The sequence below is a fragment of the Sminthopsis crassicaudata genome, chromosome 1 (assembly GCF_048593235.1).
Source record: "Sminthopsis crassicaudata isolate SCR6 chromosome 1, ASM4859323v1, whole genome shotgun sequence".
NCBI classification, from domain to species: Eukaryota; Metazoa; Chordata; class Mammalia; order Dasyuromorphia; family Dasyuridae; genus Sminthopsis; species Sminthopsis crassicaudata.
Genome location: NC_133617.1, coordinates 11,470,667 through 11,495,807, shown reverse-complemented (window position 1 = coordinate 11,495,807; position 25,141 = coordinate 11,470,667). Strand labels below are relative to the sequence as shown.

Genomic DNA, 25,141 nt, shown 5'->3' with positions numbered 1-25,141 from the left:
AGCTTCCTCCAGAGTGGAGGGCATGGCTCTTTAGATTATCAGATGTTTGGGGTTTATGGGTCTGGCTGCCCTCCTTTAGGTGATGACCTTTGGGTCCCAGACATGTGCTGCATGCATGAGTGACAAGCTGTAACAATAGCCAGCCCTTTTTTATCTCACTGATCCTCACAACAACCCTGGGTTCTAGTGCTATACCCAATATGCCCAATATACAGATGAACAAACTGAGGCCGAGAGGTAAATTGACTTGTCCAGGGTCGCACACAGAGGAAACTTCCTGATGTAGCCCCTATCTGTTCCGTCCCATGCGTGTGTGTGTGTGTGTGTGTGGGGGGGGTTCCAGGTACCAAGATGGCACGTGTGCCAAAGCATCCTGGCCACTTACTACTTGCATGATCCTGACCACGTCCCTTGACTTCTCTGATCCTCAGTTTCCTTTTCTGTAGAGTGAGGGGGCCACACTGAGGGACTGCTGAGGTCCTTTCCGTTCTCTCTGATCCCGGGTCCGGCCAGACTTGTTTCCATTCCAGCTAAGATTTCGGGGTCTCGCCTCCCAGGGCCACTGGCAGTTCCCGAGGCTCAGAGGTTCCACAAAAGCAATGCGGCCCTAAGCAGGTGTCCCGGCCCCAGCAGACCCAGAGCTGGGTGACTTTGCCAGATATAGTATAGTATATATCAATGCTATATATATTTATATATGATATATACTATATTCTACAACTATAGTATAGATATTGCATCCTATGTTAGAAAGGAAGAAAATGTGCATTTATTGAGCACCTACTCTCCACCTGCTACTTCTCTGGGGATGCAGAATCAATAAGCATTTATTAGGTACCCACTGGGGCAGCCAGGTGGCTCGATGCATAGAGCACTGGGCCTGGAGGCAGGAAGACTCCTCTTCAGGTGTTCGAATCCGACCTCAGACACTAATTAGTTGTGTGAACCTGGACAAGTCACTTACCCCTATTTACCTCAGTTTCCTCATCTGTAAAATGAGCTGGAGAAGGAAACCCCAGTAACTCCAGCGAGAAAGCCTCAAATGAGATCACCAAGAGGTGTCCATGACGGAAATGACTAAACCACAAGAGCTACCCATGGTGCACTAAGCCAGGACAGAAGCAAGCATTTATTAAATATAATATTTAATTATTATATATAATTAAATACAATAAATATAAATGATAAACAGAAAATATAAACAATTAAACATTAATATTAAATACCAAGTATAGGCCTGGGACCGGGCTTACTAGTCCCCGCCTTCACGGGCCTTGTATTCTGCACAAATATCAGGGCAGATTGGCAGGCCTTGAAGGGCTTACCCAGAGAGGCAGATTTGGGCTTCTTCTCAGAGAACCCAAGACATCCCGTGCGGAGTGGGCCCAGGGGAAGTAGTGAGACCACGGTGATGGAGGGCCCCAAGGTCGCCCCTTTTGGGGGCTTGGTCGGGGAGGGAGCTTCTATTTTATGCAGGCAAGTACGACTGTCCCCTTTTCCAGAGAAGAAAACTGAGGCTTTGAGTGAGGGGGGCTTGTGCCGGCTCCCCAGCTGGAGAGCGACGGAGCAGAGACCGGCTCCCAGGGCCCCAGATTCTCGGGCTCCTTCTAGCTCCCCGGCCAGCTTCTTCTTCCCCACCCGAGCCTGTGCACCCCCATCCCCGTCTGTCACACCAGCTGGTCCCCAGAGATTGGGAGCCGTCCAAGCTGGGCTGGCACCTGTGCCCCGGGCGAGGCGCCGTGGGCATTCCCCTAGGCCTCTGTGCTCCAAGCAAAAGGAAGAAAGCTCTAAGTGTGAATTTTTAGGCACCAACAGGTAGAAAGAGGTATTTTTGATGGGAAAGACTGGTTGGGCAGGGGAGCGGCGGGTAGGAAGTTTGTCTTTCCAAAGACCCTGAAATGATAGGAAGTAGGAGGGACACCGGGCTAATTCTTTCTCTCACAGAGGAGAAAACGGAGGCACCAGAGGTTAGGGGGCTCTGTCCCAGGTAATCAGTATCAAAACTGGGATTCGAACTCAGGTCCAGGATCTTCCAAGCCCCCACAGCCCCGCTGCCTCCTGTTCTTCTCATGGGTGTCTGATGGAGGACAAAACAGCCGTGTGAGCACACCCTGAGGCTGGGGCTATGAGGAGCGGTGAACTTCTGCCTCGGTGCCCCCGCCCCCTGCCAGCTCGTGCCAGCCCTGCCACCCTCTGGGACCAGTTCTACTGGTTTCTACCTGGCAGGAAGAGGATTCCGGTGTCCCTGAGAACCAGGAAGAAAGGCTGGTGCTGAGGTAGTGGAGCTCGGCGTGCCCATAACTCCACTCTGACAATGTCCCATTGACGCCCATTGGTTCTTGCTCCCCGGCAGGTCCCCGGTGCCCGGGAAGGGCCCAGCCTGGGTGGCGGTGGCTCCCGGCTCCCTCGGATCCCCGGCCCATCCCACCGAGCCCTCCCCATCTTTCCCTGCTAAGCTCGGCTTTAAAAGCCCCTTCCCTCCCTCAGCCTCCTTTCCCTTTCCTTGTCTTTCCACATTTCCCTTCCCTTCCAGCCACATCCTCCTCTCAGCCTCGCGCTCTCCTTCCAGCTCCTCCTCTGCTCTCCCCGAGTTCCAGCCCTGGTTCTTGTGTGTCCCATCTGCTCAAGTCATTTTTCTAAAAGAAGTATGTTCTATTCACACTCTCCACTTCTGCACTCACCTGGAGGAAAATGTCTATTCCTCTGGGCTCTTGACGTTTGTACTCCTGCCCTGCGGCTTAGACTGGAGGCTGAGCACAAACTCACGGTGGCCTGGGCTTTTTCTTATTCATCCATCCTTCTATCCATGCGTTCATCCATCTTTCCTTCCATCCATCCACCCATCCATTCATCCAAACACCCAGGCTTCCATCCTTGCTTTCATCCTTTCTTCCATCCATCCATTCATCCAACCATCCTTCCATCCTCCCATCAAGCCATTCATCTTTCCATTCTTCCTTCCTTCCATCCACCTACCTATCTATCCATCTATCCATTCATCCATCCATCATCCATCCTTCCTTCCTTCCTTTCCTCCTTCCTTCCTTCCTTCCTTCCTTCCTTCCTTCCTTCCTTCCTTCCTTCCTTCCTTCCTTCCTTCCTTCCTTCCTTCCTTCCTTCCTTCCTTCCTTCCTTCCTTTCCTCCTTCCTTCCTTCCTTCTTTCCTTCCTTCCTTCTTTTCCTCCTTCCTTCCTTTCCTCCTTCCTTCCTTTCCTCCTTCCTTCCTTCCTTCCTTCCTTCCTTCCTTCCTTCCTTCCTTCCTTCCTTCCTTCCTTCCTTCCTTCCTTCCTTCCTTCCTTCCTTCCTTCCTTCCTTCCTTCCTTCCTTCCTTCCTTCCCTGCCTCTGTCCCTCCCTCCCTCCTTGTATAATGTCTTTTCCATGAACTCTGGGACCCCCTTATTGTCCATCCTTTCTTTCCTCTTGTTTTCTTCTCTGCCCCTGGGCCACCCCAGATACCATTGGGGTTTCTTGAAAGGAGAGGGGAACAAGCATTTATTAAGCACCTACAGGCGCAGGGCTAAGAGCTTTCCAAATCTGTTTTCCCAAGATCCCTGAGAGGGAGGGGCCATTATGATCCCCACTTCACAGTTCAGGAAACTGGGCCGGCAGACATTAAGGGTCTTGCCCGGTCTCACAGCTAGAAAGTGTCTGAGGCCGGATTGTAGCACCTGAACAGAATACGGTGTTCTGGACGAAGACCAAAGGGTCCCGGGACTCTCCCCCGCTCCATCCCCCGGGACCCCTTCCTTAGTGCAAAATCTCCACCGACTCTCCTCTGGCCCCTGGAGATCCTTGGATTGCTCCCTCTGCCTCGCCGTGTGCCGTCTGCAAATCTGATCAGTGTCCTTTACACCTGTGTGTGAGATGAAAGTTGGGCGATAGCACAGGGGTCCCCGTGGTACCCCCAAGGCCTTCTACTGTGCTGACACGGAGCCACCGGGGACGCTTTTTGATCCTGGCCACGGGGCCGGAGCCCACCTGATCGTCTCCGGCATCTGTCCCTAGCTTGTCTGTGAGGAGACCAAGCTGCGTCTCCTCAAAATCTGCTAAAATCCAAGGTGGCTCCATCTCCAGGATCCCCTGGGACTGTGGCCACTTTCAGCAGAAGGAGAAGCGCTCAGGCCAGTCCAACCCCGTGGGCTCGTTGCACAATTCGTTTCCAATCTCTTTGTGATCGGCTCCAGAACCGCTCAGGACTACAGGCCTGCTTATAATAACCACAAGCTGGCGTTTACGGAAATCTCCAGGTTGTCCAAGAACTGTACAAACACAGCCCTGCTACAAACCTGGGAGGCAGTGTGGCTACCATCCCCATTTTATAAATGAGGAAACTGATTCAGACAGGTCAAGTGACTGGCTCAAGATCACCCAGATAATATCTGAGGCAAATTTGAACTCAGGCCTTCCTGACTCTATGCTCCATGGACAAGCAAATGGCCCTCACCTGGCCCTCCCAGCTCTTGCTGTCAGTCTTCCAAGAACTGACCCCCCCTGTTCTCAGGCCCCTCCTGCCCTGGCACTCCCACTTCTCTGGACGGACATCAATAAACAAATAATGAAATTCATTTAAGCAAACCTGAGTGTCCGGCCTTGTTTCCGGCCTTGTTTCGGGCCCGCTCCTTTCCTTTCCACAGGATTGAAACACTTCAGGAGAGCCTGAGTTGGTCCCTGCTTCCACCTGTGGTGTTCCTTTTGCCGTTGCCCCCTCCCCTTCTAGCTCTGGGTTCATTATGGAATACATGACGTTCATTTTCTGGCTTTATATTTCCCCCTCAGTTTCCCCAGGCTGCCCTCTCCAAAGTCCTCTGTTTGTCATCTGGGAACCTCCCTCCAGCCCTGAATTGGCACCTTGTGGGTTCCTCCAGGGCAACCTCTCCCTCTGATTGGGCAGCTCCTCCCAGAACCTCCCACGGTTAAGGAGGATTAAGGAGATCTCGTTCTTCTTCAGGTTCCCCACTTTGGGACCGTTACCCCATTGCGGGTAGGGACCTCTGTCTGTATTCCCCATGTGGATCGCTCAAGTTCCCTGGGACCCAGGAAGCATTCAGAGAATGACTGGTTACCTCATCTTGTTGGAGAGTCATTTGGGGTTCGTTTGCACCTCCCAATAATCTTGAGATGAGTGAAGGGGATATTAGCATCTCCATTTTGCGGCTGAGGATTCCCGGCCTTGGCGAGGCGGAGTGACCGGTGGCGTGGGAGAGACCCGAGCTGGGTCTCCTTGGACTACGAGTCCGGGACCTCATCTACAAATCTCCGAGCTCACAGGAGATGCCTTTTACCTGTTACTCCTCAGCTCAAGAGACTTCAATTGCTCTTTACTGCCTGCCAGGATGAAGGCCAAACGGATGCAGCAGATTCTGGTCCTGACCTGTCCTTCCGGCCTCATCTCGGCAGTGGGAGCTCTCCACTTAGGAAAGGTCTCCATGAAAACCCCGGCGGTTTTCCAGATACAGCCTTCTACCCAGACCTCCTCCAACTTATTCTTGGAAAATGGAATTTTTGAAGTGGAGTAAAAGACTGCACTGACCCCGATCCCTTGCCTTTCCAAATTCGACTTATTTTTCAGGGCGTCGGTCAGGTCCTATCTGCTGCATCAAGTCTTTGCCAACTGTGGAAATCCCTGCCACTCTTCACTCCCTCCATGGTATTGTACCAGTCATGCTGGCAGTTCATCTAGTTTGTCCAGCCCTGACCTCTTTTTAAAAGTAGTTGTTTTTGTTGTTATTGTTGTTCATATTTTGTTCTGGAATTGCTTGAATTGTATGTAAGAGAGGCAGAGCCATAAATTGGGCCATATTTTAGAATTCTAGATTCTATCTGCATGTCCCACTGTTAAATTTTTTTTCCCTGAGGCAATTCTGGTTAAGTGACTTGCCCAGGGTCACACAGCTAGAAAGTGTGAAGTGTCTTAGGCCAGATTTGAACTCAGGTCCTGCTGACTTCAGGTCTGGTGCTCTTTCCACTGCACCACCTCACTGCCCCCTACTTAAATCTTAACATGTCGACAAACATTTATGAAGCGCCTTCTATGTTCTGAGCTGGGCGTTGGATCACAAAGACAATGAATGAAATCATCCCTCCTCTAATAGGAAAGACAACAAATAGATAATGAATGAATACAAAGAGAATAAATGAAGATAAATCCAAACTAAAATATAAGGCAGTTTGGGAGGGAGGGAACTAGTAATTGGGGGAATCAATCAAGTCAACAAGTATTTATTAAGCACCTACTAGATACCCGGCACTCCAAAACACTGGGAATACAAAGAAAGGCAAGAGACAACCCTTGCCTTCAAGGGTGAAAGGTTTCCTATAGAAAGTATGCTGCAGGAGAGGAAGGGAAGGAGGGATGGCTTCCAGGTGGGCAGAATGGCCAAAACAAGCCACAGAGACTGGAGACGGAGTTGGTGTTTGAGGGAGAGAGCTGGTTGGCTGGATGGCAGAGCATCAGAAGGGGAGCAAGCTCATCCTCTCACCCTCCCTCAATCCCTTCACCTCCCCCTTTCTGTTTGCAGCAGCCAAGTCTTTGATTTCTCATTCTTTCTCACCTCTGCTCCCTCCTTCAACCAGTCTCCAAATGCTGTCATTTCCTTATCCACTCCAGCTTCTGTCTCCATTCCCTTCTCTTGGCTCCTCGGTCACCCCCGCCATTCACTTCAGGAGCCCCTCACTTCTCACCCGTACTCACTCCTCCCTTCCACTCCTTCCTACATGTCTGCACCAGGTTAATGCATTGAATGAGAACTTTTTTACATCCCTCTCTCCCTCAAGCCTTATTTTGCTTGAGCATTTCCAATAATACCTCATTTGATTCTCACAGCAACTCTTTTTTTTATTCTAGTTTCTTATTTACAAGAGATATGCATGGGTAATTTTTAGGCATTGATGATTGCCTAACTTTTTGTTCCAATTTTTCCCCTCCTTCCCCCTCCCCCCTCCCCCAGATGTCAGGCTGACAATACATGTTACATATGTTAAAGTACAAATTAAATACAATATATGTATACATGTCCATACAGTTGTTTTGCTGTACAAAAAGAATCGGACTTTGAGATAGTGTACAATTAGCCTGTGAAGGAAATAAAAAATGCAGACGGACAAAAATAGAGGGATTGGGAATTCTATGTAGCGGTTCATAATCATCTCCCAGAGTTCTTGTGCTGGGTGTAGCTGGTTCAGTTCACTCCTGCTCTATTGGAACTGATTTGGTTCATCTCATTGTTGAAGAGGGCCTCGTCCATCAGAACTGATCATCATACAGTATTGTTGTTGAAGTGTATAATGATCTCCTGGTCCTGCTCATTTCCCTCAGCATCAGTTCATGTAAGTCTCTCTAGGCCTCTCTGAAATCATCCTGTTGGTCATTTCTTACAGAATAATTATATTCCATAATATTCATATACCACATTTTATTCAGCCATTCTCCGATTGATGGACATTCACGTAGTTTCCAGTTTCTGGCCACCACTAAGAGGACTGCCACAAACATTCTTACACATACTGGTCCCTTTTCCTTTTTTAAGATCTCTTTGGGATATAAACCAGTAATAAAATTGCTGGATCAAAGGGTATGCACAGTTTGATAACTTTTTGGGCATAGTTCCAAATTGCTCTCCAGAATGGCTGATGTATTCACAATTCCACCAACAATGTATCAGTGTCCCTGTTTTCCCACATCTCCTGCAACATTCTGCATTATCTTTCCCTGTCATTCTAGGTATGACAGGTGTATCTCAGAGTTGTCTTAATTTGCATTACTATGATTAATAATGACTTGGAGCATCTTTTCAAATGGCTAGAAATAGTTTCAATTTCTTCATATGAAAATTGTCTGTGCATGTCCTTTGACCATTTATCAATTGGAGAATGGCTTGATTTCTTATAAATTAGAGTCAGTTCTCTGTATATTTTGGAGATGAGGCTTTTATCAGAACCTTTAAGTGTAAAAATGTTTTCCCAGTTTATTGCTTCCTTTCTAATCTTGTCTGCATTAGTTTTGTTTGTACAAAAACTTTTCAATTTGATATAATCAAAGTTTTCTACTTTGTGATCAATAATGATCTCCAGTTCTTCTTTGGACATAGATTCATTCCTCTTCCACAGGTCTGAGAGGTAAACTATCCTATGTTCCTCTAATTTGTTTATAATCTCATTCTTTATGCCTAGGTCATGAACCTATTTTGACATTATCTTGGTGTAGGGTGTTAAGTGTGGGTCAATGCCTAGTTAGCATGAAAATAGATTAAGAAATACAAATACAGGAGCAGCTAGGTGGCGCAGTGGGTAGAGCACCAGCCTTGAATTCAGGAGGACCCGAATTCAAATCTTATCTCAGACACTTAACACTTCCTAGCTGTGTGACCCTGGGTAAGTCACTTAACCCCAGCCTCAGGAAAAAAAAAGAACTACAAATACATACATACATACATATATATATGTATGTATAATATCTATATTCTCTCTCTCTTGAAAATAAAATAATGTGCATATTTTATATGTAATACATGATTATATATAACATTTACTAGGTGTGAATATATTATATCAATATAATATTCGTGGCTATAGCCTGCAAGCCTAAATACTTTGTGATTGTAAAAGGTGACTGACTGGGGAGGCAGGAGTCCCACCATTCCCCACAGGCTGATTTCATGTATACATTTATATGGCTGCAAAGGTAAGTTAGGGGCCAGGTTCATAGAGGAGCTATGATAGTAATAATTCACATTAGACTAGCACGTTCAATTACTGCAGCAAGGACCTATGATTTCACTGGGAGCAGTGTCATGAATTATAGATCTGGAAAGTACGCTGGGGCTCAAATCAAATCCATATTCTCCATTTTACAGATGAGGAAACTGACTCAGAAGAGAAAAAGCTAGTAAGTGAACCTAACTCCTCTGCGATCCAATCCAGCACTGCCCATTGTATCAACCAGCCTCCTTCTCCACCTTAGGCAGACTGAAGTGTCAGCTCTATAATTCAGTGTCTTATTTGGGGGGGGGGAGCTCAAAGGGATGATTTGTCCCAGATCAGTCACTACAGCAGGAACCAGTTAACCCCCCGGGGCTAAGTGACAGAGATACAAAGGCAAAAGTGAACAACCCTCAACGGGGCTTACATTCTAGTCAGAGAGATAATCTATACATCCATAGGCACATATAAGACAGACACAGATATTTTGGGGAGTAGGGAAGAGTAATAGCATGTGGGAGATCAGGAAAATCAAAATGGAAAAATCCATCTCCTGAAAGAAATCCCCAAAGAAAACTTCCAAGAATCTTATAGCCAAATTTCAGAGCTCCCAGATCAAAGAGAAAACACTTCAGCCAGAAAAACAAAAAACAAAAAACAAAACGAAACAAACAAACAAACAACAACAACAAAAAAAACAATTCAAGTGTTGTGGAGCCTTAGTCAGTATCTCATGTGATTTCATAGCTTTCACAGTAATGGGTTTAGATTATATTATTCTGCAAAACAAAGGAACTAGGATTACAACCAAGAATAATCTATATAGCAAATTTGAGTATAATCCTTCAGGAGGAAAATGGATAATAAGACAGAAGACTTTCAAGCATTCCTGATGAAAAGAGCAGAGCTAAATGGTAAGTTTGACAGTGAAACAAAAGACTCAAAAGATTGGAAATTGAGGGGATGCCCATCAATTGGAGAATGACTGAACAATTTGTGGTATATGACTGTAATGGAATAGTATTGTTCTATAAGAAATGATGAGCGGACAGATTTCAGAAAAACCTGGAATTATACGAACTGCTGCAGAGTGAAGGGAGCAGAATCAAAAGAATATTGTATACAGTAACAGCAATATTGTGCGATGATCAACCATGATAGATTTAGCTTTTCTCAGCAATGCAATCCACGACAATTCCAAAAGAGTCATGATGGAAAATGCTGACCACAGCATGTAGTTGTCTTCACATTGTTGTTTTCTGAGTTTGTCTGAATTTTCGGATGAAGAAATTAAAATATTATTAGTCATATGAAAAATATACTCTAAATCACTATTGATCAGAGAAATGCAAATTAAGACAACTCTGAGGTACCACTACACACCTCTCTGATTGGCTAAGATGACAGGAAAAGATAATGACAAATGTTGGAGTGGATAGGGAAAACTGGGACACTGATACATTGTTGGTGGAGTTGTGAGATGATCCAATCATTCTGGAGAGAAATCTGAAACTAGGCCCAAAAGGCTATCAAACTGTGCATAACCTTTGATCCAGCAGTGTTTCTACTGGGCTTATATCCCAAAGAGATGTTAAAGAAGGGAAAGGGACTGTGCAGCCCTCTTTGTAGTGGCCAGAAATTGAATGGATACCCATCAATTGGAGAAAGGCTGAATAAATTGTGGCATATGAATATTATGGAATATTATTGTTCTGTAAGATATGACCAGCAGGATGATTTCAGAAAGGCCTGGAGAGACTTACATGAACTGATGCTGAGTGAAGTGAGTAGAACCAAGAGAACAATGTACACAGCCACAACAAGATTATGTGACTCTTTTGGACATGGCTCTTTTCAACAACATGCTGATTCAGGCCAATTCAACAGACTTATGATGGAGAGAGCCATCTGCATCCAGAAAGAGGATTGTGGGGAGTGAATGTGGATCACAACATAACATTTTCACTCTTTTTTGTTGTTGTTCACTTGCTTTTTGTTTTCTTTCTCATTTTTTTCTTTTTTAATCTGATTTTTCTAGGGCAGCATGATAATTGTGGAACTATGTACAGAAAAACTGCACATGTTTAACATATATTGGATATTTGCTGTGTTGGGGAGGGGAGCAAGGGAAGGAGAAAAAATCTGGAACATAAAGTTTTGCAAGGGTGAATGTTGAAAATTATGTTTGCATATATTTTGAAAATAAAAAGCTATTATTTAAAAAAAGAACTATTGTGTCTCAATGAAGATTGAAGCATGCTATTTTCACTTTTTTCTTGTCTTTTTTTTCTTCCTTGTGGGTTTTTCTTTTTGTTCTGAGTCTTCTTTCACAATCTCACTAATATGGAAATATAGTTAACATGAATGTACATGCATAACCTATATCTGACTGACTGCTTGCGGATGGGGAGAGGGAATGGAAGGAGAGAAAAATTTGGAGCTTACAATCTTACAAAGATGAAAATTGAAAACTATCTTTACATGTAATGGGAAAAAATAAAATGCTATTTAGTAAAAAAGTCATTCCCCAATTGATAAATGGCCAAAGGATATAAACAGGCAGTTTTCAGAAAAAGAAATCAAAGCTATCCCTGAAAAAAATGCTCTAAATACTAATTAGAGAAATTCGAATTAAAACAGCTCTGAGGTGCCATCCCATACCTGTTAGAAATGACAAATGCTGGAGGGGAGGAGGGAAAATAAGTACATTGGTGAATTGATGGTAACGTAATGTAGTGAACTGCTTTAATCATTTTGGAGGACAATATAGAACTATGTCCCAAATGTGATAAAACTGCATGCCCTTTGACCCACGACTATATCTATCCTACAAAGAGATCAAAGAAAAAGGAAAAGGATCTATATGTTAAAAAATATTTATAGCAACTTTGTGGTGGCAAAGAATTGGAAATTAAGGGGTTGCTCATAAGCTGGGGATGACTGAACAAGTTGTGGTATATGAGAATATCTTTTATTTTTGAACCCAAGTTTGTTGTAACTGTCACCCTTAGAAGGAAGATATGAATTTAATCAATAGACTCAATTCTTGTTTACCTGGATTGATAATTCTCTTTCTTAATCCTCAATAATCCTCAATAAAACTATTCTAATCTACTCTTACTATCCGGAGAGAAACAGTTTGCCAGTGAAAGCACACTATTTAGTTGTGCTATTTGAATGTAATGGAATACTACTGTGCTATAAGAAATGATGAAGAAGATGGTTTCAGAAAAAAATATGGCAAGACCTGTATGAACTGGTACAAAGTAAAGTAAGAAGAGCAAATTGCAGTATAATTTTCTCAATTTTTAAAATTTGCCATGTGAGATGCTATATGGAAATATGTTTTGCAGGTATAATTGATGTAGTGTTTGCCTTCTCAGCATGTGGGGGAGGAGCAGGCAGCAGAGAATCTGGAACTCCAAGTTTAAAAGAATCTTAAGAGCTATAATGATGTGAAGTAGGAAAGGCCTGATCTCAAACCCTCTATGTTTCAGTTTCCTTAACTGTATCTCTCTTGAAGTGCTGCTGTGAGGATCACATGAGACAATAGTTATAAAAAGCACTTAGTGCAATACCTAGCCAATAAAAGGTGCTGTATAAATATTTATTCTTTCCTTCTCCCTCAGATTGTTGTGAGGACATAAAGAGATAATATTAATTTTTTTTGTTTTAATTTTTTTTCTTAAAATAATATTGTTTTTCCAAATACAAGTAAAAGATAATTTTCAACATCTACCTCGTAAAACCTTGTGTTTAAATTTTTTCTCCCTCTCTCTCCTCTCAAGACAGCAAGTAATCTGATCTTTTCCTGTCATCTTAGCCAATCTGATAGTTGTGAAATGGTACCTGGAGTTGTCTTAAGTTGCATTTCTCTAATCAATAATGATTTGTAGCATTTTTTCATGTGACTAGAAGTGGCTTTAATTTTTTTGTCTGAAATTTTTTTGCTTTGACCAATTATCACTTGGGGAATGGCTTGTATTCTTATAAATTTGAGTCAATTATCTATATATAAGGCCTTTATTGGAAACACTGATTGTAAATCCTCACCCCCTTCCCCGCCAGCTTCTAATCTTGGCTGCATTAGTTTTGTTTGTACCAAATCTTTTTAATTTAATGTAATCAAAATAATCAATTTTGCATTTCATAATATTCTCTATTCTTCTTTGGCCACTATTCCTCCCTTCTCCACAGATCTGAGAGGTGAACTCTCCCTTATTTTCCTAATTTGCTTATAGTATCATTCTTTATGTTTAAATCATGAACCCATTTCACTGTTATCTTAGTATAGATTAATGTTAGATGTTGGTCGATGCCTAGTTTCTGCCATACTATTTTCTAGAGTTTTTTTTTTTTTTTTTTTAAGCAATTGCTGTCAAATAGTGAGTTCTTACATGAGCCCTTGATATTCTTCTAATTGTTTAGATCTAACTTTATATGTGTGAAAGTGTTTTTGTAATTGTGTTCATATAGTTCCTGGTTGTGTCTTGGGAGATAAACTCTTAAATATTTTATATTATCTACAGTTACTTTAAGTGGGATTTCTCTTTCCATCTCTTGCTGCTGGGTTTTGTTGGTAACATATAGAAATATCAATGATTTATATGAGTTTATTTTATATCTTGCAAATTTATTAGAGTTAATTGTTTCTAGTAGTTTTTTAGTTGGTTCTTTAGGATTCTCTAGATACACCATAATATCTGCCAAGAGTAATAGTTTTTTCCCCTTCATTACCTACTCTAATTCCTTCATTTTTTTTTTCTTCTCTTGTGAATGCTAACATTTCTAGTTCAATATTGAACAACAGTAGTAATATTGGGCAACTTTGTTTCACCCCTGATCTTACTGGGAATGTTTCTAACTTATTCCCATTATATACAATGCTTGCTGAAGGTTTTAGATAGATGCTACTTATCATTTGAAGGAAAATCCCATACAATGCTTGCTGAAGGTTTTAGATAGATGCTACTTATCATTTGAAGGAAAACCCCACTTATTCCTATGCTCTTTAGTGTTTTTTTTAAAGGAATGGGTGTTGGATTTTGTCAAATGCTTTTTCTGCATCTGTTGAGATAATCATGAGATTTCTGTTAGTTTGGTTACTGATAGTTTTCCTGATTTTGAACCAGCCCTGTGTTCCTGGTTTTAAATCCCACTTGGTCAGAGTGTAGTATCCCGGAGCTAAGTTGCTGTACTCTCTTTGCTAATATTTTATTTAAAAATTTTGCATCAATATTCATCAGGAAAATTGGTTTATAATTTTCTTTAAGATTTAATATTTATAAAACACTCTGGACATTTGAAAGCACTATATAAATACTAATCTTTAAAGGTTTATTATTATTATTACATAGCACTTATGGAATGGCATGGCATTTTTATAAATATTATCTTCTTTGACCTTTACAGTAACCCTATAAGGTAGATATTGTTATTAATTTTTTTCCCCCTGAGGCTGGGGTTAAGTGACTTGCCCAGGGTCACACAGCTAGGAAGTGTTAAGTGTCTGAGACCAGATTTGAACTCGAGTCCTCCTGAATTCAAGACTGGTGCTCTATCCACTGTGCTGCCCCCTAGATAGTATTTTTATATCTATTTCACACATGAGGAAACTGAGGCAGACAGAGGGGAAATGACGTATCCTGGATTTGATGTCCAAGGCTAGCACTCCCTTCTCTTTAAGTTTAAACTGACGGCACTGCCTCAGCCGGAATGGATTTCCTCACAAGGGATTAGTGAATGAATGACATACAGTGAGTTGAACCCGCTTTCTGGCTGCCAAAGCCCAGGCTCTTTCTTTTACACGATTCTACCCATTTGCCACATAGGGAAGGCGACTGGCCCGGAGTCCCGAGGAAGTAAGTCACAAAGTCCAAGGAACGAAGCGGGTTTTTCACTCTGCCTTCTGTCCATTTTCACAGCTGTGAAAACTGAGGTTCAGAGAGGTCACCAGCCTGCCCACGCTGCTTTCCGCAGGCGGGGTCTGAGCCTTCGAGCTCAAGGCCCCCAGGGTCGGCCCGGCCGGCGCTCCCGGTCCCGGCGGGCACCCCCCTTCCCTTTCCCCGGGCCGCCCGGGCTCCTCCCCGCACCCAGCGCGATACCTGCCCTGCCCCGGCCCTGCCCCGGCCCTGCCCCGGCCCGGCCTCCGCCTTTCTGGGGATTTGGGAGCCCGGCACTCGTCTCCACTCAGATCCACCCCCGAATCCGTGCCCGACGGACTTGTGCCCAGGAAGGTCCCGTTCCTCCTCCCGCCCCCGCCCCCCAGATCCAGAGGGGGCCCCGACTCTCACCTTTGCGGCCACTCCCCAGCTCTGCCCTCCCCTCCCCGGGTCGGGGCTGATCATTAACCCGGCCCAGGAGCTAAAAGGAGGCGGCCAGCGGCCCGGGACGCCATAGGACGCTCTGTCTGGCGCTCGGGACGGACCTGTCACCATGGACGCCACCTTGAGCCCCCTCACGCCCGCGCCCCCGCTGCCGTCGGACCGCATCAAGAATGCCGCGGACATCTCCGTCATTGTCATCTACTTCGTGGTGGTCATGGCCGTGGGGCTGTGGGTACGTGGGGAGCGCGGGCAGGGCCGGGGGGGGGGGCGGGACAAGTGCTTCACCTGCTGAACCTGAGGGGGGGAGTGAACTAGCCCGGCCAGCCTCGGGACCGGACTCTGCCTCGGGACCCGACTCTCTGCTTCGGGACCCGACTGCTTCGGGACCCGACTCTCTGCTTCGGGACCCGACTCTCTGCTTCGGGGAGCCATCCAGCTCTGACAGCGACGTTCAATGCTCCATGTTCGAAGCCCCTCCCAAGACGCTCTTTTCCGAAGTGGGATCTGACCCTTCCAGCTGAGTCTGATCCTGACTTGGGGAGGATTGCTGCGGGGGAAAGGGGGGTGCAGGGAGGGAGCGGGGCGCCAGAAAGCCCGGGCTGCGCCACGGAAGAGGGAGGGCGAGGAGAGGGAAGGGAAGCGAGGGCTGTCGGTACAGTTCCAAACCTGGGGAAGGAGCGGTGAGGGACAATTGGAGGGAGGAAGAGTGGCTGAGGCGGTGGGGGTGGGGAGGGGGAGAGGCTGTGGGAGGGGGTTCCCAGCTGATGAGCAGCTCCAGCCTGGGAACGGGGGCAGTCGGGAAGAGGACAGGGAAGGGACCTGGAGAAAGGGCGGCCTATCAGGCTTCTTGTGAGGGAGGAGATGGGACAGCTCAGTGAGGGGGAGGGAGAGGCCCTAAGAGTCTGGCGGATTTAGAGAAGACCCTGGATGGACACCGGAGCCCGGGAGGGCGGGAAAGGGGCTTGGCCACGAGCTCAGGGTCAGCTCACGCATTCCCTCAAGGCTAACAGGTGTCCCACATCCAGTCTCAGAGAAGCCTTCAGGGTCCTGTGCATCCCAGTGAAGGGGGGCCAGGTGAGATGAAGCTCCAGGGGGTCCAGGATAACCAGGGCTCCAGGGGGTCCAGGGTAGTCAGGGCTCCAGGGGATCTAGGATAACCAGGGCTCCAGGGGGTCCAGGATAGTCAGGGCCCAGGGGGTCCAGGATAGTCAGGGCTCCAGGGGGTCCAGGGTAGTCAGGGCTCCAGGGGGTCCAGGGTAGTCAGGGCCCAGGGGGTCCAGGATAGTCAGGGCCCAGGGGGTCCAGGGTAGTCAGGGCTCCAGGGGATCTAGGATAACCAGGGCTCCAGGGGGTCCAGGATAGTCAGGGCCCAGGGGGTCCAGGGTAGCCAGGGCTCCAGGGGATCTAGGATAACCAGGGCTCCAGGGGGTCCAGGATAACCAGGGCTCCAGGGGGTCCAGGGTAGCCAGGGCTCCAGGGGATCTAGGATAACCAGGGCTCCAGGGGGTCCAGGATAACCAGGGCTCCAGGGGGTCCAGGGTAGCCAGGGCTCCAGGGGGTCCAGGGTAGCCAGGGCTCCAGGGGGTCCAGGATAACCAGGGCTCCAGGGGGTCCAGGGTAGCCAGGGCTCCAGGGGATCTAGGATAACCAGGGCTCCAGGGGGTCCAGGATAACCAGGGCTCCAGGGGGTCCAGGATAGCCAGGGCTCCAGGGGGTCCAGGATAGTCAGGGCCCCAGGGGGTCCAGGGTAGCCAGGGCTCCCAGACCTAGCTGCCTGGCAGCCCTTCAGATATTGGTTCGGAGGGAGGCACTTCTGGGACATGACACCTAACCAGAGAAACTTGTTCTCAGGGCACACCCAGGGGACAGAGCAGGGGGTGGCTCAGGCAGCAAACTTCTCGAGTGTGCTGCGGTTGGAAGGGTGACTGGGTGAGGAGGCAGGAGCCAGTGGATTCTCTTGCTTCTCTCCCAGAAGACGGGGGAACTGAAGATTAACTCTTTAGGAGCCACCGAGGACCTCTTCCACCCTAGTGGGCCACAGTGCTGGATTAATTACTCAGGAATTGGCCAAAGCAGATAAAGTCAGCCAGGCTCATTGACTGACTAACTGGTGGGGGGAATCTTAGAGGTCATCAAGTCTAACTCTTTCTTTTTACAGCTGGGGAAACCAAGGCACAGGGAGGTCATGCAATATTCTGCCTTCTAGCCTGCTCTCCTGGGCATCGTGCTCTCCCCTCACGCTTTTCTCCATTTATTGAATTCATTTTTAAATTTCCATTTATTTGTTAAATTCAAGAATTAATCAATTTCTCCAGTCATGAGGTGACAATAAGGTCGCCTAGGGAGTTAGCGGCCCAGCCAGGAGCGGGGAGTCTGGCTCCGGGCTCACCCGGCCTGGCTACCGCAGCTCACAGCCCCTGGGTGGGGAGCTCTGGGCTGGGTTGGAGGCCACCGTTGGGACCCCATCTTCCAGCCCGGGCCCGGGGCCTCGGCACCCGGCGGCCCAGCCGATGGTGTCCTCCCCAGACGCCGGCTGGAGGCCACCGCTGGGACCCCATCTTCCAGCCCGGGCCCCGGGGACCTTGGCACCCGGCGGCCTGGCCGATGGTGTCCTCCCCAGACGCCGGCTGCTCAGTGTCTCACCCCTCCTCTCCAGCTCCCGAGGTGTTTCCGCCTTGCCACTTCATGCCTCATTAATGGCCACTTAATCCCCTGATGACCATTTCAGCTTTTATTCCCACTCATAAATGGCCTAGGATCAGCTGCCGCCCCGCTTTATGGCCTTCAGTCCCCCCCCCCCTTTTGCCCAGAAAGCAGAGACGAGCATCCCCGGGGAGAACTGTTATCTCAGCAGCTCTCCCGCAGCGCCCGGCACTGTCCCTCGAGCGGCCCGGCCTCTCCCGCTCTGTGCCAGCCTTCGGCCGCCAACGCTTCCTCCTGCTGTCTCTCACTCTGCACATGGAGGATGGCCCCTCAGTGCCTGGGTCTGTTTGTTCTCACGGGAGCACCCTCTTCCTTAGTCCTTTGTAGCCATTTGGACAAACCTCCCCCAGCTTTCCGGCCAGCGCTGGGTGGATTGTAGATTGAGAGCCGGGAGTTACCTTCAAGGCCACCTCCCCTCCCCCACCACCTCATTTTACAAGGAAGGAAACTGAGGGCAGAGAAGCTGTGTGAAGTATTGGATAGAGGCTGGACTTGTTTGAGTTGGGGAAGATACGGGTTCAAATCTTACCTCTGACAATTAATAACCGAGTCACCCTGAACAAATCATTCCTTGGGGTCACTGTCCTGATGGGTAAAATGAGCTGGACGGGGGCAGTGGATGGTGCAGTGGGCAGAGTCAAATCCAGCTTCAGACACTTAACGCTTCCTAGCTGCGTGATTCGGGGCAAGTCACTTAACCCCAATGGCCCAGGCCAAAAATAAAAAACAAAAACCAGTCCCCCCGTAAAATGAGCTGGGTGTACCAGATGGCTCCAGAGTCCTTTCTAGCTTTAAGTTCAGGCTCGTGAGAGCTTAGGGGAAGTGACTTATCCAAGCTCACTAAGGCAGAGGGAGGTAAGTGGTAGAGTTGGGTGTAGAGCCCGGATTCTCCGGCCTCCGATATGATCCTGTTTCTCTGTCCCTTCTGGGGACACGAAGGACCTGGAATTATGGTAGGCTAGGAAAGGAAACTTTTAGAAAGTGCTTACCATGTGTTTCGTGTCTCGCTAAGCACTTTCTAAATCATTTCTTGTTTTACCCTCAGATAACTCTGGGAGATAAGTACCATTATTCTTTCCACTTTACTGTTGAACAAACTGAGGCAGACAGTAATTAAATGACTTGTCCGGGTCACACAGCTGGTGCCCAAGTTTGGACTTGAACTCAGGTCTTCAGCACTCTAACCATCTGGCTACCTCTTGCTTGGAATCATAATGTTAAGGGCTTAAGAGTCTTTAGATGTTAGAATTGTAGACAACAGCATATGGCTAAGACTTCAGAGAGCATCCCATTCCCTTCAACTAGTATTTTACAGGGTGGGGAAACTGAGGCACAGAGGTTTTTTTTTTTTTTTTTTTTGTGGCTTGCTTGCTCATGGTGATCAAATAGATCCAGGATTCCCAGGCTGGCTTTTCCAAGGCAAGCGTTCTTACGGCTGCCTTAGGAGGAGGGCAGAGGGAGGAGAGCCTGAGGGCCACTGGGGTTGGAAACTTCACTGGGAAGCTGGACAATGAGGGGAACTGGGCAGGCTGGGGTGTCCCTGGGGAGGAGGCGGCAGCCAGGGGAGACAATGGGAGAGACTGGCCTGGCAGAGAGAACTCAGAGTCTGCCAGAGGAGATGTTCAGTTAGTCGGTCAGTGAACATGCACTTATTAAGCACTTACTGTGTTCCAATCCCTGCAATAAGCATTGGGGATAGGCTTTCCTATCACCAGTTCCTGTGGAAGGAGACAAAGTGACTTGGAATAGCCTCGAGTGGGCGAGGAGGTGAGAGGTGAGGGCAAACCAGGCAGGGGGCGGTCAGGGCAAAGGCTCAGAGAGGGGAGATAAAAGAGAATTCAATTTAACTTATGTTCACTAATTGCCTTTTCTGTGTGCCAAGCACCTACTGTGTGCCAAGCACAGCCAAGAGCTGGGCTTAAGAAAGGCAAGAGACAAGTCCCTGAGGACTCCCATACAACCCTGAGCAACTATGTATAAAGAAGGTATAGACAGGAAAAACTGGGGACAATTAGTAGAGACAATCTAGAATTCAGCAGGATTGGAACAGAGTGGTAGCCAATGGGATTTCAAGAACGAAGGGCAGGGCCGTGGGGAGAGACTCTTGGATGAGTCAGTAGACTCTCATTGACTGTAAGTTCTTTGCTCAATTCTATTCTTTGCATCTTGATTCATCTGAAAGAGAGGAATCAGTCCTCTTCCCATTACTTTCCCAGAGCTTCATGTGAAGATCAAGTGAGAGATAGATAAAAGGTTTTTTTTTTTTTTTTTTTTTTTTTTTTTTTTTTTTGAGGCAATTGGGGTTAAGTGACTTACCCAGGGTTACACAGCCAGGAAATAAAAAGGTGTTTTGGAAAAACGTCCAGACTGCAGGCCATTTTGTCTTGACTCTCAGAGGCTTCTTGGACAAGTGGATCTTAAATTTGGGACACACCCAGAGGCCATCTTACCTTTTTCTTCGTCCCAAGGTTTGCTGGGGCTGGCCAATTTGTTGCCCCTTGGTGATGAGCCCCTCTGTGCTCGGCCCTGTTAGGCAGCGGACACAGTTGTCCGGTGCCAGCCCTGGACATGAAGTCTTTCTAGCTTGGTGGGTCCCATGAGGGCCTGGACTCCACTGGGGAAGTCTTTGAAGGCCTCTCCATCTCCACACCGCCTGAGGGATCGGAGCAGGATTTTGTGGCCCCAAGATGGGGCACGATACGCAATAGGAAGCGGCTGTTCTTTCTGGGGATCTCATCAGATCATCTCGGGCCCCTACTAAGCTTCTGATCTTATCTTTCTAGGCCATGCTGTCCACCAATCGTGGGACCGTTGGAGGCTTCTTCCTGGCAGGCCGGAGCATGGTGTGGTGGCCGGTGAGTGTTACAGAGACGGTTCTCCATTAAAAAGGATGAGTCCTTCTGAGGGCTAGTCTGTGTTCCACCTTGTTCTTGTATTCTGGAGATCCATCCGCTTCTTGCTGGGAGGACATTGTGCCCCTCAGGCCTGGGCCTGCGCTGGGTGCAGTCGTGTCTCAGTCGGTGGGCACATGTCCTATCCATGGGCGGGATCACAGGACCCTAGGACTTATTATCATAAAAGGACTTGTTGACTTGGATTTTTATATTTCTTTCATTTCTGAATCTGTCCCTTCCTCTCCAGCCGGAGAGCTTTCTTTTGTAGCAAAGGCACATCTGACAGCATTCCCTATCCATAACTGCCCTTTCCCCACCCCCAATAAAAGGGTGAGCTGCATTTTCTCACATCTTCTCTAAGGTCAATTTTTCCCTAAGGCCGTTCAGTTTTGTCTTTTTGTTCACTTTGTTTCCATAGCCAGATAGATTGCTTTCTTGGTTCTGTTTACATTTGGTCCGCATCAGTTCATGTAATTCTTCTCATGATTCTCTGTAATCCTCCATTTGCTACTCCTTCAACAGGGTAATGCTTTGCTTGATTCATCTACCATAACTTGCCATAACTTGGCCACTTTTCTTCCCTGTGGACAACACTGTTGTTACTTCTCAACAGCACAATCATTGAAATAAAAAAGCAGAATCAAGCAAAAAAAAAAAAAAAAAGGTTCTCATATCAGTCATGTTGAAAATGTGTTTCTCATTCTGCCTCTTAGATCCAACCTCTTCTCTGTCAGGAGGTGGGCAGTATATGTGCTTCCTTCTTTCCTTCCTTCCTCCTTCCTTTTCTCCCTCCCTTCTTTATTTTCTCTTTCCTTCCATTCCTTCCTTCCTTCCTTCCTTCCTTCCTTCCTTCCTTCCTTCCTTCCTTCCTTCCTTCCTTCCTTCCTCCCTTCCTCTCTCCCTCCTCCCTCCCTTCCTCTCTCCCTCCTCCCTCCCTCCCTCTCTTCCTTCCTTCCTTCCTTCCTTCCTTCCTTCCTTCCTTCCTTCCTTCCTTCCTTCCTTCCTTCCTTCCTTCCTTCCTTCCTTCCTTCCTTCCTTCCTTCCTTCCTTCCTTCCTTCCTTCCTTCCTTCCTTCCTTTCTTTCTTCCTTCCTCCCTTCCTCTCTCCCTCCTTCCCCTTCCCTCTCTTCCTTCCTTCCTTCCTCCCTCCCTTCCTCCCTCCCTCCCTCCCTCCTTCCCTTCCCTCCCTCCTTCCCTTCCTTCCTTCCTTCCTTCCTTCCTTCCTTCCTTCCTTCCTTCCTTCCTTCCTTCCTTCCTTCCTTCCTTCCTTCCTTCCTTCCTTCCTTCCTTCCTTCCTTCCTTCCTTCCTTCCTTCCTTCCTTCCTTCCTTCCTTCCTTCCTTCCTTCCTTCCTTCCTTCCTTCCTTCCTTCCTTCCTTCCTCCCTCCCTCCCTCCCTCCTTCCTTTCTTTTCTGACATATCTCCACTGGGGATATATCCCCTAACTGCAAGATTTCTGAATCAAAGGCTATTAACATTTTAGTCCCTTTGGGAGAGGCATAATTCCAAATGCTGTCTAGAATAAATGAACTAATTAATGGTTTCAACAGTAGTATAGCAGTATATCTAGCTTTCCATATTTCCTCCAACATTGACTATTTCTATATTTTGTCAGGACCATAGGATTTAGAGTTGGGGAAGACGTTACCTGAGATTTAGGATTATAATTAAGAACCTAAAGCCGGGGTGCAATATAGATGAAGAGATGACATCCCCTCATTTGAGTCTGGTATCATTATTTGGTCATCTTGACTAGATTCAGTTGATTTAAGTAAGCAATTAGTTGGGATTGGTCAAACGTGTGGCTGATTTGACTAAAGTTTTTGGATTGGGTTGGGCCCAATAATCAAATCTCCTGGCTGCCTACATTGCCCTGAAACTTGCAAGTGAGAGGATGAGTAAGGAAGAAGAGAGCTAATTAAGATAGCCTGGGAGTGATAGTGAGGAATACCGAGGAGGAAGCAGGTGACTAGAATGATGTAATGTGTACTCAATAGGGAATATTTGACCTGGAGGTAAAGATCTGGTGCCATTATTACAGAGAAAGTTGAGAAATTGAGGCTGAAAGAGGTTGAGTCTTGTTAAAGTTCTCTTTGATTCCAAGTCCAGTAAATCTAGCTAATTGAAACCCAAAGAGATTCAGGGATTTCCTGGGATAAACCAGGTAGTGAGACCACGGTCATGGACTCATAAGACTAATTCTGGAGCCAGAAATTTAATATATGAGGAAATTGAGTCCTGGGAAGGAGTCTCAGAATTAACCAAGTCCAATTTCTCTCATTTTACAGACAAAGAAACTGAGGGAAGTGAACTGTAAAGGGTCACACAGACCGTGACAGAACTAGGGTTCTTGGACTATAAATCCAGCACTTTTTCTATGATCTCCCACTTCAGGGTGACTGAATTGGTGATTAGTGTGACATGGAGGAACTCTATTATAATTTTTTGAGTTGAATTTATGCCCTTTGTTTGTTTTTTTTTCTTACGTTGGAGATGTTTCCCAATATTCCCTCCCTGAATCCCAAAGCACTCCATGTTTGTTACCCAGAAAACCATCCAAGCAAAACCAGTGGACACAGTGATCATATAACCCAACAGCATATGCAACCCTTAGCAGCTGTAGCCCCCTGCCCTCTTCCTGGAAGGAGGGAGGCGTGTTCCATGGCCAGTCCACTGCCTTTCATCTGGATTCGGTCGCTAGTTATTTGATCCTGACTTTTCCTTTGTACTTGTTCCACTTCCCACCACACCATAGTTACTAATGGCCCTGTCCTCCCCCTTTCCCCAACCATTAGATCTAAGAGCCCTAGAAAGTTAAACCTGGAGTATATCTCACTTTAGCTAGGCCCAGGGTCGTTCATGCAGTAGGTATAAAATAAACATTTACAATCCCCAGTCTTTTTTAAAAATCATTTTCCTCCAGGGCATTAATCATAGTTTTCTCCTCATTTCATCTCGCAAAAAGTGTCTTGGATTAGTTGATTGGGGCTGGACCTTGACTGCTCAGCTCACTCTCTGGAGTGAACTCAAAGGTCATCTCAAAGGCTGGGTCTTGACAATGGCAGATTACCCAGAGTGTTCAGCCTGTTCTGGGAAGAAGCCAGTCTGGCCAGAGCCTTGGAGTCAGGAGAACCCAGCTGGGGCATCCTTGTAGATGAACCCCGATATGTGATTGGGCTTTCTGTCTTCTTTTTTTTTGTCCTGGGCTATTGCCTATTGGGAAAAGTTAGCGAGCTTCAGCCTCCCTCAGTAAGTGACTCTGGGCCCTGGTTTGAATGGAGGGGACTAGAGGAGAGATTCCTTCTGATGCTTAATGCCTGAGTGATCTTGGGCAAGTCCCTTATCTGAAAAGAGAGGAAATGTCAGAAGACCGAAATGGGGGAGGAAATGTCATCTCTTCCTTAGCTGTCCACATAGAGGACTCTCTGAGATCCCTTCTAGTGAAATCACGGGCGTGTTGATGTAAAGTGCTGACGATGTCGCTATTAGGGTCAGGAAAGATGGAGATGTCAGGGGCATCTCCTTGGGCTACATTCACAGCATCATAAACCTGAGGCAGGATGGGAGCCCAGAGGCCCATGGACTCCAACCTCCTCACTTTACAGGTGGGGAAACTGAGGCCCTGGGAGGGTGACTTCTTTGGCTAAGATACATTGTGAGTCAGTCGTACAGCTGTGTCTTCCTCTTTTCACTTCCCTCACTTCTCCCTAGTCCTGATTTATTATGCGCATTTTTTTTTCAGCACAGACATCTGTAGGCTTCTGTTAGGCCATCCAGTCCTTTTTTTCCCCCCCCAGATCCTCAGTTTTCTTATTTGCAAAATGAGAGGTCTGGATCAGATGAACTCCAAGGCTCTCTTTGGCCCCACAATTCTGCAAGAGAGAATTTAATAACAGTGTGTCCATTCATCCCTTTTGAATCTTCCTAAGGCTGATTCAGCCCCAATCAGATGATGAGGCAATGGCTGGACATTCATACACAAAAGCCTTGGCTAAACAGGGTCCTGAGATAACCAGTTATCTCTCCCCTGCTTTTCTTCCTCCTCCCCATTTTCTCCTCCCCCACTCTAACGCCCTTCTCATTTAACTTTTAGGAGAAAGAGGAAAATTCCAGGAAAGCAAGTTCAGATCAGGAACTTTGGGGGCAAATACACACTACTTCCTTAGGGAGTTAATTAATAGCTTGTTCTATTTCTTTTTCTTCTTGTTAAGGACTTGTTAAGTAGTTTATTTCCTCTTCTATTAATCTGAGTAATCTATATTTTTGTAGCTATTCCTTCATTTTACTTATTGTCAAATTTATTGGCATAAAATACACAATGCTTCCAAAGTAACTTTCACGGGACGTTCCAAGCACCCATTTTTCTCTGGCACCAAAGAACATCTGAGCCGGGAAGGACTTTAGAATAGAGACAAGATAACAGACCTTTGAGCTAATCTAATCCCATCCCTTCATTTTGCAAACAAACAAACTAGAGACTCAGGAACAAGTTTTGTACCCATGAGGACCACATAACAAGTCT

The 25,141-nt window shown here is 46.7% G+C and overlaps 1 protein-coding gene across 1 annotated transcript in view; it reads left to right on the top strand.

Moving 5' to 3' along the window:
• Nucleotides 1-14,822: 14,822 nt before the first annotated feature.
• SLC5A1 (solute carrier family 5 member 1) overlaps nt 14,823-25,141 on the top strand; it is a 67,603-nt gene continuing 57,284 nt past the window's right edge. The window contains exons 1-2 of the mRNA XM_074293182.1: nt 14,823-15,256; nt 20,511-20,582. Of these exons, the coding sequence (XP_074149283.1) occupies nt 15,134-15,256; nt 20,511-20,582 (195 nt within the window). The 5' untranslated portion in view covers nt 14,823-15,133. The remainder of the gene's footprint in view (nt 15,257-20,510; nt 20,583-25,141) is intronic.